This window comes from Sarcophilus harrisii, chromosome 6 (assembly GCF_902635505.1).
Source record: "Sarcophilus harrisii chromosome 6, mSarHar1.11, whole genome shotgun sequence".
In the NCBI taxonomy this organism is placed as follows: Eukaryota; Metazoa; Chordata; class Mammalia; order Dasyuromorphia; family Dasyuridae; genus Sarcophilus; species Sarcophilus harrisii.
The window spans coordinates 199,726,802-199,743,085 of NC_045431.1; the positions used below are offsets into that span (position 1 = coordinate 199,726,802).

General features: G+C 42.6%; 1 protein-coding gene across 2 annotated transcripts in view; it reads right to left on the bottom strand.

Annotated features, from left to right (window-relative positions):
- Positions 1-15,928, bottom strand: part of INSC (INSC spindle orientation adaptor protein) — a 157,577-nt gene extending 141,649 nt beyond the window's left edge. The window contains exon 1 of one of the 2 annotated variants that reach the window (XM_031942023.1): positions 15,553-15,928. In XM_031942023.1, coding sequence (XP_031797883.1) covers positions 15,553-15,687 — 135 coding nt within the window. In that variant the 5' untranslated portion in view covers positions 15,688-15,928. Of the gene's footprint in view, positions 1-6,053; positions 6,194-15,552 lie in introns of those variants that run through there. The other variant, XM_031942024.1, reaches the window with a different exon arrangement.
- Between the last annotated feature and the right edge of the window lie 356 nt (positions 15,929-16,284).

Sequence of the window (16,284 nt, forward strand, 5' to 3'; positions counted from 1 at the left end):
TTTGCCTCCTTCTTGTTTCTGGGTTGTTGGTTTTTTGCTCTCTGCTGTATACTTTTTATTTCCTCCCTCCCCACCTCTATCCTAAAGAAGGCTACAATTAAGTGAGGAGTTACATGTGTGTATGTATATACATATATATCTACATATACATATATATATATATATACACTCAAACCCATATATGTAAGACAATACTATGATTATTTCCTCCTATCATCTGTTTCTCTGAGAGGGATAATATTTTCCTCCATAAGTCCAAGTTTTTCCATGCTCTTCTAAATCAACCAGTCATTATTTCCTACACCACAGCAAGATTCCAACCCAATCACGTCCTATCTGAGAGATTGGATATGAAAATTTTTCCCCATTTTTTTACATTCCTTCTATACTTGTCTACATGGGTTTTATTACTACAAGAAAATTTTGATTTTTACTCTTAAACAATGCTCTCACCTTGTAATATAGTTCAAGGTCTGACACTGCTGAATCTACTTCCTATGTATCTTTTCCCCTGGTTTCTTTGAAGTTCCTGACCTTTTGGTCTTCCAAATGAACTTTTTTCTTGTTTATTCTTAACGCTAAAATAATTTTTTAGTAATTTAATTAGGACGACATTGAATCAATAGTTTAGGCAGGTAAAATTGTCATTTTAAAAATTAAATTGGTTTTACCTACCCATAAACAATTACTTCAATTAATTAGGTTCTTAGCTTGTAAGGGGAGGAGGGAGGGTGGCAATCTTTAGACTAGACAAATTGCTCCCAGCCTAAGGCTTTGCATCCTGAAAGGCTGAACTTTTGCAATATTTATCTCTGTCTCCACTACTGAGCTGTGCTTACCAATATCCCTCACACCTCTCCCTGGTGAAAATCCCTTCATCCCTTCTCCCTGCTCAGTAAACAAAGCGTATTGACTCTGCATCCGGAAGTTAGTCATTCCACAGGCTGCTGACTTGCTGACTCCTGAAACACGGTCCAAAGGACTGCTGGGAATTGGCTTCTCAAAGCTCTGTGACTTTCTAGGAAATCCACCCCATCCCAAGCTAGAAGAAGCCACCCACTGCCATCTTTACAAGCAGAGAAACTGAGTTCAGACAATTCCTGTTGCTGCAGGGGCAGAGAAGGATGGTATAGGAAGGGCACTGAGAGGGTTTTATTAGTAATTATTTTTATTGATAATAATTTAAGATTCAATAATCATTTAATAATTCTGCCTTTAATTTGTGGGGCTGTGTGTGTGAGGAAGGGGGGGAGAGGGGGAGGGAGGGAGGGAGGGAGAGGGAGAGAGAGAGAGAGAGAGAGAGAGAGAGAGAGAAGAAGGAGGAGGAGGAAGAAGGGGAGAAGAAGAAAGAAAAAGAGAGGAGAGAGAAGGAGGAGAAAGAGAACAATAGAAGAGAGGAGAGAGGAAAAAAGGAGAAAGAGGAGGAAGAACAGAGGGTTGGGAGGGGAAGAAGAGGAGGCGGAAAAGGAGAAGGAGAGAGAAGGAGGGAAAAGGAGGGAGAAGAAGAACAAGAAGAACAAGAACAAGAACAAGAAGAACAAGAAGAAGAAAGAGCAAAGAGGAAGGGAGAAAGAGGAGGAGGGGGAGAGGAGATAACCAAACAGATAGACTAAAACAAGTAGATTGGTGAAATGCTCCAGACTCTATGGAAGATTTTCTTCTATTCAGAGAAACCCCAAACACAATCCCTTCTCCCAGCCCCAATACCAAGGCACCATTCTAGCACTTTACAGGGCAGTAGTACCCATGCTCTGGGGCAACAGGCCTGTCTAGGGCTTAATGCTGAGCCTTAGGTTCCAGCCCCCCTGGAGAGGAAGAATAGGAAGAGGCAAGGGAGAAAAAAAACGAAAATGGTGGGAAAGGAGAAAAGATCAGCCTTGGTAAGGGGGTCAGAGTTCCTTTCCAAACTATCCTGTATTTAACTATTTTGTGTCTGTGTATGTATATGCAGGTCTACAAACACAACCAGACTCACACAGACACACACATTTATATATAGTTAACTTCATAGTAGCTAGCATTAAAGAACTCTTTATCATTTGCAAAGCAATTTACATGCTATCTCATTTGAGCTTTGCAGCAGAGACTATTACTGTCCCCATTTTACAGATCAGGAAACTGAGGTTAGGAAAGTTCAGTGATGTCCCACAGCTAATCGATACTAAGTCTTAGTGCAGGTGCAAGCTCTAACAGCCTTAGAACGGTCCCTTCACAGTCCCTTCCAAGCCTGGCCAATCTTGCCCCCAGTTCCACCTCTGTTCCAGTTCCCTCCATCCACCCCATCTGACCCAGTGGGTCCCAGTCCAAGGTTCAGACTGCTCAGCAAACACGAGTTTGGATGTCTTGGTAGCAAATTACAGACCATCACCAGCCGAAATGACAGGCTGGAGAGGGCTGAGGCAGGATCACTTTCCTGCCTGGCTCCCCAGTGCTGTGTTTGGCTTCCTTTCTCCACCCACCCCTCCCTCTGCCTCTGCAAATTCCATGAAGGCCAAGTTCAGCTTGAAAGGAAGAAAAGGAAAGGGGGAAAGAGCAATTGCTTCTCCCGGTGATGTCCCAAGAAGCTCCAGCAGCAGGTCCAGGCCCCCTGCCCTGGCTCTCAGAGCAGTCCTTGGAGGGGATGGGGATGGGACGCCTTCCAAGGGCGGGGAGGACCGCTAATTGGTAGTGTGGCACTTCCTGTAGGCGATGGGCCCCGCAGATGCACCCAACTAAGGAGGAATTTCCTCTCTGAGCCCAAGCAAGAGAGGGGCAGCTGCCAAAAGGTGAGAGCCCAGCCTTCAGCTGTGGCCAGCGTCGGGAGAGGGGAAGTCGGGGCGCCCTTCAGGCTCTGCTTCCTTGTTGGCTTGCTGTCCATTTTGACCATCTTCATCCTCCTTCCCGCTGGAACCCAGGACTCTGTGCCAGGGAACCAGCAAGCTTTTCCCTGATCTTGACCAGACCCAGATCTTCAGGCCACACCTCCCTGGCATTTCCTCACCCCCTTGCAGTGGAACTCGGACTCTGTCCTTGGGAAACTTGGCTCTGGCCAGTGATCTGTTGCCTTATCTGAAACAAACCATCATGGCGCCTTTCTGGCCAATTAGCCCCAAACCATGCAGTCTGTTGCTCCTCCTCAGACCTCGTCCCTATCTTTGTCCCATTTCTATACTGCCTGCCCCCAGGAGACTATAAACCCCTTTAGGGACTTTCTCTCTCTTGCTTGGCATAAAGTATGATTCAAAGTGATCACTTAATAAATATTTCATTTTATTGTTTCTAGTTAGGGTCTCCAAAACTCCCTGGTGACAGCCAGAAAAACCTAGGACCTCTGACCTAAGGAAACTGACCAAGCATCTTTCAGAACCTACTCCCCCCAAATAAAAATTAAAACCAAAAGCTCTGCTATTTTAATGACCATGCTGGTTCCAAAGGAGCAATGTGAGAAGATACCATCTTTCCTTCTTTTCAGACATGGGGAACTCTGGGTTTAACCCACTGCATATGCAATCAGACTTAATTGATATTTTGATTAATTTTGCCAACCTGCTTTTCTCTCCTTTCTTTTTTATTCCTATTGAGAGATGGCTATGTGTATAAAGAGGGACAGGATAGATTTTGAGAAATAAAGGTGATAAAAAACAAAAAAAAATTTCAGAAAGAGCATCCTTCAGAAATAACAATGATAATGACTCCCATTTCTGTAACACTTTAAGGAACCAGACCGTTATTGAATAAACCTTCAGATTAGTCTAAAAGAAGGCAAAGATACTATACTAGCTACACATGGTACAACAAAAGGCAAAAGAAGTGAACTGTCCATTTTCTCTCAGACATCTACTCAGATTACACAGAAACTTTCCTGTTTAATAATTGTATCAATTATTGATACAATATATGTATTGTGATATGTGTGAAGACAAAAAGCCAGGCTGTAAGAACAAGATGAGTTTCTTAATGAAACATAAAAGATGCTCAGTCCTGAGAGCAAGATGAAAAGTCTGGTATTCTAAGATTTAATAGGTAATGTGTTGGACCAGTCCTTTAAGGTCCTTCCACACCTAGATCTCCCTCACTAAGCTCCCAGTACTCTCATGATCCACCTGGTTTGGTTTACGCCCCAATGGATACATTCTGAATGTCAGAACTGGAAAAGAACTTGAGAGTTCGCCTAACCCAAATCCATCATTTTATAAAGAGGTAAAGCAAGAACTATAGAGATAAAATAACTTTCCAGGAATCACACAACAGTTTAGTGGCAGAGATGGGATGCGAACCCAAGGTTCCCAGACTAACCTAGATTTCTTTCAAGTGATCTTACTCCACAGGAAGAAATCTTAGTGGGAGAGAAGAACTGAATGTGAAAATATTATTTCCAAACATTGTTTCTTGAGCCAGATTCCAAACCCTAGAATTTCAAAGATGAAAGGTACTCAAGAAACCATTAGTCTAATTCAAACCTGAATAAGAATCCTCTTTAAAACATATCATCAAGTGGTCATCAAACCTTTGCCGCAAGACTTTTTGGGAGGGCAAAACCCCCAAGATGGCCCTCTCTAGTTTGGGTACCTTTCTGATTGGTAGGGCACTTTTTCTTGCTTTAGGCCAAAATGTGTATCTTTGTATCTCCCACCTATTGTTCATACCTCTGGAATCAAAGAGAAGTCAACATTTTTTTCTAAACGATGGCTCTTCAATTCAATTAAATACTTGAAATTTGAGAAAAAATTCTCAGCTCCCTCAAGTCTTCTCTTTCCCAAGCTAAATAGTTTCTTCAACCAATCTTTACATTGGTTTACAACTGATCTCCAGACCCTTCAACATCCTAGTTTTCATCTTCTGGATGCTTCCTAGCTCATCAACATCTTTCCTACAATATTGTATCCAAAGCTGAACACAGTAGCACAAATGTGGTTCTCTAAATGCACTTGATATTTTCCCAAGAGATTAGATCTGACTTGATTTGTGTGGAAAGTGTTTTGTAGTTGTGTTCACATAGTTCCTGACTTTCCCTTAGCAGATAGATTCCCAAATATTTTATGCTATCAACAGTCATTTTAAATGGAATTTCTTTTTGTATCTCTTGCTGTTGGATTTTGTTGGTGATATATAAAAATGCTGATGATTTATGTGGATTTATTTTGTATCCTGCAACTTTGTTAAAGTTGTGAATTGTTTCTAGTAGTTTTTTTATTTGATTCTCTAGGATTCTCTAAGTCTCTCTCTAAATGCAGCCTAAGATCACAACCACTAATTCATAGTTAAATAAAACCCCAAGCTCTTTTCTAGATGCTCTGTAGGTACATCTCACCCCATAGTACAATTGTGACATTTATTTTTTGAACCCAGCAATAAAATTTTACATTTATTCCAAATAAAATTCATTTTTTTCTCTTCAGCCCAAATTTCTAGCGCATTAAGATCATTTCAAGTCCTCAGGCTGCCATCTAACAAGTCAACCATCTCTTCCAGCTCTTGGCCATCAGCAAATTGGAAAAGTGTGTCAATTATGCCTTTAGTGAAGTCATAGATAAAAACATTTAAGACTAAAGGCTAAGCATAGATACCTAGGGTATCCTAGTAGATACTTCTTACAATGGGGTTCTTTGGGGCCAGACATTCAATCCAGCTCTCTAATTGGATCCAGCCATTCAATCAGCTCTCTAATTGGATCCAGCCATTCAATCAGCTCCTAACCCACCTCATACTGTCTTCTAATTCATATCTCTCAGTTTTTTCCAAAATATTAAGGTTCATTTCAAGCCCAATCCAATCTCTTCACAATGTCCTAATTTCACCATATCTTAAAAACACATATATTCTTCTATAAAAACATACACTAAAACCACAGGATGCATTTTAAATGTTTTCCAAAAATCAAATCATTTGATCTGTAAGAGAAAACCTTCCTTTCCTCAGCTGAAAAAAAAAAAAAAAAGCATTGCCTGTAACTATGGAAAGGCCTTGGAGCCACAGTACTGATTCCTCCAAACCCCAATCCAGGCAGCATTAAGAGAAACATTCGAGTCCTGGAGCAGCCATCCTTCCCTTCTGATTGTCCCACCCTGTCCTACCTCCGTGGGCTGCAGACCTGGCCAAGGCTTCCTCCTGAAAAATTCCAGGGTACAAGTAGGGGGACAGGGAGCCGATAGAAGAGCTGGGAGCTGGGAGAAGCACAGGTTAAAAGAATTGGCATTATCATTTGGGAAGGCTAGAAAGTCCTGCCCATCTCTGGGAGGAGTCATGTGGGTTCTCCCTCAGCCTTTGGGAAGGACCCACATTCCTGAATCTCCCCCTACTCTGCTCAGAATAGCATCTCCAAGCCTGGGGCCCTAAAGGGGTGGTAAGGTCAATGACAGACTAATGCCAGTGCTGGGCAAAAAAACAATCAAAATCTTAAAAATCAGTAGGGATGAGAAAAAATCAGCAGGGGTTATTACATTAAGACATTTCAGATATATCACAGAATCATGGAGGGATAGACCTATCAGGAACCTTAGATATTATCAACTTTGCATTTAACAGAACAGAAAATGAAGATCCAGTGAGAGGATGTGACCTGCCCGAACTCAGAGGCCTTGACGTTAATGCTGACCCGATTGCCTCTCCTAGCACGCAGTACCACAGAACCAAGGCCAAGAAGGGACAAGGGGTCAGCCGCCCACAGGCTCTCAGACACTTGAGCTTTTGAGATCAGGGGAAAATGGTAGCAATGTAAGTCTGCAGAAAGTAGCTATCAAAAGCTCAATTCATTCACTTCATCTTCATTCCTTCTCCAGGCCGGACTGGCCTGGAGTCAGTCAGAGAAGGGGGCTTCCTGCCAAAGTCATCTCCCACATTTGTTTCTTAAACATTCTTTCTGTCTGTAAAGTCAGAGAATCAGTCCTGAGGGGCTAGAAAAAAAGGTAAAGGCCGACAAATCCAACCCCCCCCATTTTATAGATGAAGAAAGTTAGGTTTCAAAATTTGATTTAAGCAAGGTCACACGGTGAGCCAGACCTCCTGGCTCCCAGTCAAGTGTTCTACCTTGCCACTCTCTGCCCTGAGAATTTTTCATCTCTTCTCTCCTTTTTCATTCCTGATTTGTGGGTAATTTTAGCATTTGACTCATAATACAGGATTTAATTAATGAAGCACGGAATTTTAAAGTTGGAAAGAAACTCAGAGGTCACCTAGACTAATGTCCTGCCTATAGGGTAAGAATCCCTCTACCAAATTCCTCATTTTACCTGAGGACTTCAAAGCTCAAGGAACTCTCTTCCTTCCAAGGAGTCCAGTTTAATTTGGGATCTTTCTGATTGTGAAGAATTTTTCTTTATTTTGAGCCCAGAATATCTATAACCTTCACACCCTGCTTCTAGTTTTGCTCTGGTTTTTCTAGATCCAGGACCAAACAGAAATCTATTCCCTTCCCCACAGCAGTCTATGAGACACTTGAAGATGGAGACCACTGAGGCCATCTCTTCTCTAATCTTGCCTTCCTAGTTGAGTCCAGACCATTGCGATGACTATTATTCCTTGGGACCACAAAATGGCAACATCCTGCCATGAGTGGGTCAGGTTAGTTTGAACTACCAGATTAACAAGGTTTTAGTATTGCTCTATATTACTATATTAGTTTTCTCTCCATTCCAAAAAATTACTTTAGATTTATTTAATAACTTTTTAAATTTTAAATTAAATATTTAATAAATATTTTAACTTACAAGTCCACACCAACCTCATCTATCATCATTCATGCCGGCTCTCTCCAGGAGCAGACAAGAGAGAGGAATAGGCAAAAAACTGGATCTGCTCTCCCAATTCCCAGGCCCAACAGAGGGATCTCTTCTAGTCGGAGCCAAACCTTGAAAACAATAACAGGGCCTCCATATACCATGGTAAAAGCAGAACAAAGGAATAGGGTCTCCATACATCCCTCATAACAGGTCTCAGGAAATGTTGAGTCTCCACCCACCTAGATGGAGACAATCAAAATAAGAGGCAGCAGCTGGGGACTCCTATGATCTTGCTCTGTCTCCATCAATTTGTCCATGCACAGATTCACAGGTTGTATGGGTTCACCTCAGCAGAGTCAGCCTTGATCCCGGGAGAGCAGGATAATTTCTCAGATTTCTGCCAGCTCTTACATCCTGCATTAGGAATCTGTAATGTGGTCACATCCTCATGGGAATAGAATAATTTTTATCAGTGGCCACAAGGAAGACCGGGATGGATTGCTTGGCTATTTGGGGAATAAAATTAGGTTGGAATGCTTAGGGTGGGTGGTTAAGCTGGAATTCTTGTATTGTGGTACACAGAAAAGCACACTGAATTTGAAGTAATGGGAAGCCTGACTCTGCCACTTAATTAATCATGTAATCTTGGACAAGTAATTTATGTCTCTGGGTCTGGGTTCATACATTTGTAAAATGAAGGAGTTCTACTGGATAGTTTCTTCCAGAAATAGATCGATGATCTTATGATCCATCTGGAATTGAATGGAATCCACGTCAAATCCTACTGTGAGATCCAACACATCAGCCATCCAAGGGAAAAACATAGGAAAAATGACTAGCTCAACAACCTTCACTCAGGTCCCATTTAATTTGAAGACAAACTATAGCTACCAAAATAAATTTGGCATCCTTTCCCAATTTGGAGGAGAAAACGTTATATCTTTCAGTCACATGGTGACCAACTCACTTTCCATTGGGTACAAGAAATTTGCTTCCAAAATGAATAGGACTGTCAACCAGCCCAGAGTAGGGCCACAAAGCTATTTGAAGTTCCTACCACTTTATATGGTCATTTTCTTCCTGCTTCTCCTCCAGTTTTATCCCTTATCCATTCCTCAATATCCCTGACATCTCCAATTGTCTCTGGTATCATCTTTGTAACTCCTACAGTATCTGGTTCATGCCTTGACCTCAGTCATTTAGGGGCTCAAATTATGTTCACAGTACAAGTGATACTCTGATTTCAGCTACTCTAATAGGACTCTAGCTACTCTAAAAGCACTGCATCTCATGTCCTTACCAGACATGATTCATTCTTCTCTTGGGAGACAACCTGAAAAGAAATGTGGACAAGATCTGGGGTATCCCTCCTATCGGGGCAGTTACTGGTTCTCTCAGAGATCTCCTCCTAAATATCCAGAAATTGAAAGCAAAATCAGAGCCTGGTAATATTAAAAGAAAGGCGCTCCTGAGGCTATCTGAACACAGATTCCAGTTGAGAAGAATTAGTACCACAGGGATGGAGCTGCTCTGCACTATCCAAAGCTAAATGTGGCATTAGGGAATAGCTGGAGACTCTCATGATCTGGAAGAATCATGGTTCATCCCCATCGTTGCTCCCATTCACTTGATTTCAAGATCCCACTCATGCAACAGGAACAAGGGAACAAGATATATTTTAACATTGTAAAAAATAAAGAGTTTTTAAAGACTCAAGAACTCATATCAATGCAGTTGACCACCATTATTCCAGGGACAGATGATGAAGGATCTTAGCTATTTCCTGACAGAGAAATGATAGACTAAACATGCAGAATGAGACATACATTTGTGCACATAGCTAATAGGGGAATTTATTTTGTATGCTTATTCATATTGATTACTAGGGTTAGATTTTTCAATTTTTATGTGGGAGAGAAAACAGAAAGTTGTGGAAATTTTAAAAAATAAAATTTAATTTTTAGAAAGACCGCAATGGAGGGCCCCAGGCAGAGGCTGGGTCATGGATTTAGGGAAAGATGATGAACCCTCTGGTCCCTGCCAGCTCTGACATACAGTAATATAATCAAAACCTCAGGAAATAGGATAACTTTTTTTAATCACCTACTTCACTGAAGATTAAGATGAACAACTTGACCAATCTGAAATGTGTAAGAAAGTTGACATACATAAATTAGATGCCAAAATACCCATTTCAGAGAGTCTACAAGATTTACAAGTGTGACCTGGACCAAGGAGCATCCTCTCCTAGGTCTTGGTTTCTTCAATTGTAAAATGAAGAAGATGAATTAGAATCAAGATTCCTTCCCATCCCACTCCTATCAGTGGTCTGTGGAGAGATTTCAGGGCAGTCACGAATTCGGGCAAGAAAAAATACATATTAATTTCACTACTTTGTAACTAAAATGTGCCATTTCATTACCTTATGAATGTAGGCAATGAACATTATTCTGAGAAGGGGACAGTAGATTTTATATCAGGCTGCCCAAGGGATCCATGACACCAAAAACTGTTAAGCTGGGCCTGTGACTTGGGATTCATCACCTTCTTCTTCTTCTTCTTCTTCTTCTTCTTCTTCTTCTTCTTCTTCTTCTTCTTCTTCTTCTTCTTCTTCTTCTTCTTCTTCTTCTTCTTCTTCTTCTTCTTCTTCTTCTTCTCCTTCTTCTCCTTCTCCTTCTTCTTCTCCTTCTTCTCCTTCTCCTTCTTCTTCTCCTTCTTCTCCTTTTTTGATGAGGTAATTGAAATTAAGTGATTTACTCGGGTAAATTTACCATAGGAAGGAAGTGTTAATTGTCTGAAGTCACATTTGAGTTCAGGTCCTCCTGACTCCCGAGCTGGAGCTCTATCCACTGATACCTTCTTAACAACTTGGATATCCCCATGCCTCAGTCATTGCTGGGGCCCAAGTTAAGCCAATGGTGCAACTCAAACCATCAGGCAAAGGATCTGATCACTCAACTCACAGCATTGAGTGACTCTCCCTGAAAATGCTGTGATTCACCCACTCATGCCAGCCAGCTATAATCATCTCCCATTCATCCCCTCCACTCCTAAAGATGAGCTAAAACAGAAATGCCAGGTTAAATTGACTTGTTCTTTCTAATAGCCCACCCCCAGTCTCATCCAAACCCTCTGTCTCCTAAGTTTAGCCATTCTAAGGAACTAAGATTCCCTAAATCTAAGGAACTAAGAACCATGTGTGACACACACAGATAAACCAATTCCTTGGTTTCAGGAATACTAATTCAAACCCAGCCTCAGATACTTACTAGTTATATGACCCTGAGCAAGTCATTTAACTTCTGTCTGCCTCAGTTTCCTAAACTATAAATGGGGATAATAATAGTATTTACATCCCAGGGTTGTGAGTATCAAGTAAGATAATATTTGTGAAGCACCTGGCACACAGTAAGTGATATTTTTTCCCTGTTTCCCTGAACAATAAGAGCATGTATTTCATAGGGTGGTGAGGATCAAGGAATCAACATATTTAAATTGCCTTTCAAACCTTAAAGCACTGTACAAATTCTTGGTATAATAATGTGAAAAGGGGCTCTAGTTAATTTGTGTAAGATTCCCCTCTTTTGTAGAAACTGATTACATTATACTATGTGAGAGGCAGAGTTGATGCAAACTCTTGTTCAACACTCTTAGAAAGGGCACAATAATGGGACTCTCGCTTCTGCCCAACAAGGCATTCCATGTGCAAAGGATGCTGGGATATGATCCAAAGCTAATCCCCACTCACCCCAATGAAGATAAACTTGGTCAAGGGGCACATCGGGGAGAACCACATTCTCTGAGATCCCGACACTAATATACCTTCTCCATGCAAACCCTTGGGTATTTCTAGGACAAATACTGACCAACAAAGCTTTTCCCAGGCTATTTATCAGTGGAAGTAACTCCCAGGGTGAAACCTCTTTCTGCCAGTGCAGGTAGGTACCTGCCTGGGCCCCTGAGAGGTTAAGATGTTGCCCAAGCTCATACGGCCAGTGGATGTATATCAGAGGCAGAGTTTGAACCCAAGCCTTGTGATTCCCGGTCTGGTACCCTGGCCATTACACCATGACACTCCTCCAGAAACTACAAACTGCCTGCTAAATTATGTCCCATAATGCTTCTGGGTACAACTTAAAACAAAAATCCGATTTCTTTAGTTTCTGTTTAAATAAAGTATTTCCTCTTCATCCTGCTCTTTGGGAACACGAAGGCTTTTCTGGCTGGACTCCCACTGAGATTTTTCCCAGTCAGAACTGCCCTCCCTGCAGCCCCAAGCAGATTGCTCACTCAGCCTCAGCAGCCCTTCAGCACAGCTGTTTCCCATGACCCTCCTTGTCTCAGCTCACTCTCAGAAGCAGCCTCTCCATCAGCCTCCACCCCTGGGGTCATTTCTCGCCACCCCAGCCCCATATCCTGGTTCCCAGCATCAGTCCTCCTCTTCATTCAGGAGTCCACCAACCACCTGGTCCATAATTTGGAGTCTCCAGCTCTGCTGGTTCCAACTTACATGCCTCCATCCCCACTCCCTCAACTGTCAGCTCCTTGCCCAGTAGAAAAGTGTATCCCCCAAGTTCCCATATTCATTTCCTGTCCACCGCCAACTTTTGCCCTGTCTGTCTCCCTCCTGTATCTGTTCATCTGAGCCGAGGAATCAGCGGGGGGGGGGGGGGCGGGGGCGAGGGGGTCTTTCCACCTCTCCCTATCCTGCCCACAAGCTGCCCTATAAGTTTATATTCAAATGCTCAATCACTTAGGAAAAGGAATGGTAAAGATCACCTATACTACAAACCCTGGCATGTACGTGTCCCATGTTCAGATACTGCCTGCTTTGGGATCAATTTTCCTCTGCTAGCAACAGAACTGACTTAACTACTCTGGGTTGGCGATGAAACCGATAAATTTCAAACTCACATTCACACATATGTATACTGAGCATACAGTGTATCCGAAAACATATACTTAGTATATCATATACTAAGACACATTCAGACTTGCTCACAGTGACACGAACATGCATTCTTGGGGAAAAAATTACGGGGAGTTTCATCTCCCTCTGGAGTCTGGGGGCCCAGGCTCAGGTCCCCTAAATCCAGACAGAGAGAGGCTTTTACTTACCCTCAGAGATGGGAACCAGTCAGAGAGGGACCCTCAGAAACAGCAGCACAAGTATCCAAGGTCTCCACTTCTGCCCCGGGGGCTGGCTCAGGACCCCCTCCCTACCACTGCTCTTGTTCCTAGCCTTCCACTTTCCGACTAGATGTGCCTACAAACTCCGAAATGTGTTTTCATCACAAGCACCATCCCCTCATCTGTCTGGCTGCATAGTTTCGAGCCGGCTCCCCTCCAAGAGGCCATGGAATGAGTCTATTTTGGTATCCCGTGGCAGTGGAAACTTCTTTCTCTGGCTCTGTGGTGAGGACTTCAATTGGAGAGTGGTCAGCCATAATTAGAGACCCTGCTTGACAATCCCCCCCTGCCTCCCAGTGTCCCCTCCCAGGGAAGGAGCAGGCAAGGCCACAGAGAAGCCAGCTCCCTTCCTGGAAAAGTTAACCTGAGCCACTGAAAGGGACAGGGAGGGGAGATGTCGGGCTGCGATGGACACATCGACATCTGGAAAGTGAAAGCAAGGATGCTGGGATCTCTTCCCAAGGAGCTTAAAACAACCACAAAAGAAAGGAACTATTCGACTCCAGAGTTTATGTATTTTGAAACAGAGAAAGAAGTAGTTTTATCGACCACAAAATGCCTGGAATGTGACCCTGTTTATTCAACACAGGTGTTTTCCTTACAAAGTCCTCCCCCGACTCAGACTTCGGATCCCCAGGGACCACAGCTTAAGTGGGTTTGCCAGTGACTTGCGCTAACCCCAAATGATCCTCATTTCTAGGGCCAGACAGACCAAGGGGAGTGGTCTCTCATTAAATGACACAAAATCTCTGGTGATGAGGGATTCTTGAGCTGATAGCCAACAAAGACTACCAGCTTAAGCCTTGTCCCCTTAGTCAGTCCAATCACGTGGTTGACCCTGATCTTAGAAGATGTCTTAGCACTCCTCATAAATAGGGTGGATTGATTGCCTGTTTTCTGATCTAAACTCCTCTTACTCTATCATTTATTGAATCATTTCAAATTATGTCCAACTCTTCAGGGCCCCATTTAAGGTTCCTGAAATGGTTTGTCCTTTCCTTCTCCACATCATTTTACAGATGAGGAAACTGAGGCAATTAAGGTTAAGTGACTTATCCAGGGTCTTACAGCTGGAAAATGTCCAAAGGTGGATTTGAACTCATGAGGATGAGTCTTCCTGACTGTAGGTTCAGCACTCTATCCACTGCACCCCTTGCTGTGGGTTCAACCAATTCACTCTTGGTCTATCTTGAAAGGAGATAAAAATGGATGCTTAGAAGCACATTGTTATGAAAAAAGTATTAGATTTAAGTTAGAGGACCTGAGTTCAATCTCTAGCTCTGCTACTTATTGTATAACTTTGGACATTTCACCTTTAGGAGTTCTTAAGTTTCTTCATGTGTAAACACAAAGTTTTGCGAAAGTGAATGCTGAAAACTATATTTGCATGCATTTGGAAAAATAAAATACTATAAAAATATTTTTTTTAAAAAAAAGAAAAAATGCACATATTTAATCCATATCAGATTGCTTGATGTCTTGGGGAGGGGGGAGAGGGAGAAAAATTTGGAACACATGGTTTTGCAAAGGTGAATATTAAAAAACTATCTTTGCATATATTTGGAAAAATAAAGTACTGAAATAAAGAAAAGAAAGTTTCTTCAAGTGTAAAGTGAGGAGTTCGAACAACATGACCTCTAAGACCTCTCCCGATCCCACCCTCTCACTTAAATACAATTTTCTTTTCATTTCCATTGACTTGAAAGTCATTTTAAGCACTTTCAGATCCCTTCTCCTTGGTTTTTAGATTTTTGGGTCCCACGTCACCATATTCAGGTTGGATCATTTCTCTCATCAGTTTCCCCAAATACCCAGGCTTCCCCCTTCCCAAGAGAGACAGGTTGGCATTCTAAATAGGAAACTGGTACAAGAACTGTCTCCTGTATCTTGTCTGAGCAAGTCACTTTGACCCTCAGGTTTCGAGGACAAAGCAGTCAAATATACAACAGTAGATATGGCCCACAACACTCAAGGAGGGCTGCAGAAAATATTTAGCAAAACAAATTAAAATTAAAATTAAAATGCCATCAACATGGTCATGTGACCTGTAGAGACCCTGATGTAAGTTTCCTGTCCCCATGAGTTAAACACCACAGCTCTGAGCAACTCTAAGACTTTAAGTCAGAGAGAAGGTATTGACCTGCTTTAGGAAAGTGTTTCCTCTTGGGGAAGTTGATTAGATTAATGAGATCACATGTCCTTTCTGTTTCCCACATACAACACCCAGACATTATACTGGAAACTAGATCGTGAACCTAGGGTCTTAAAATTAATAGCTACAGATGAGCTGGTCTACATCTCTGCTCTGAGGACTGATGCCTCTTGGGACCACAGCCTCTAAACCGCCATTCCCAGATGGCTGCCACCTATTGGAAGGTGATACCAGCACATGCAACCATCTGTTTTCTCAAGAATTAGGGCAAAGTAGGTTGGGAACCCAGAACCTTCACCCATTCACCTCCTTCCCTCTGGTAGACCCCAGTTTACCTCTAAGTGGAGAGAGTTACAGGTCATTTTTCTTTTTACTTTAATTTTTTAAGAGGCAGTGTATTGTAATGGGAAGCATTGGTTAGGAGTCAGCAGACACGGCATCCTATTATAACTCTGTTGGCTAGTCTACTTGATCCCAGATCCCTATGTCTCCAAATCACAGAGACATACTTACACACGCTCTGCTTCCAAGTCTCTTGTGTTTAGTTTTGCCTCCTCGGTTCCATGGGCCCCACCTTCCATGAGTCTCTGCTATCTCTTCTCCATTCCCTGGGAGGCCCCACTCTTTGGGCTCCAGAGGGGCTCTCATGACATTTGCTCAGATTCCCCCTGTCAGCAGGTGCCCAAGGATCCAAGATGGGAATGATGGACCAAGTTTCCTACAGAGGTTTCCTTGCATTGCCCCGAGCCCTCTTCCCTCTGTCCATGGTTTGTCTCTGTCCAGCTGCTGGAGGCTCTCAGTGCCTCCCTGGGGCCAGGCTGGGCAATCACCCAAAGCCTTAGGACTCACACTCAAGCAGAGAGCTCAGCTACTGAGCCAGGGCCGCAAGGAACAGGGTAAGGAGTGAGCAAACGGAAGACAGCCCAAATGTCTACTCCCCCTACCTCCAAGGCAGTCCAAGCACCCTGCTTAATTTTTAATTGAAATTCCATCCAACAGCCCTGAAACTGGCTACCCCCATCGAACAAGCATCCTGAGAGCCACCTGCCAGGGGTCTGCTGGCAGCAACTACAGGGAGAGGGGCAGGAAGATAAGACTAATACACAACTTTACCTTCATGTATATTGTAAAGCTCCCTTATATTTGGAGAGCACTTGACCATACGCAATAGATTTTTATCATTTATAATTTACTTTATTAAATATTACTGAATTTTATCTTCATGACAGTCTTATAAGGTAGGCA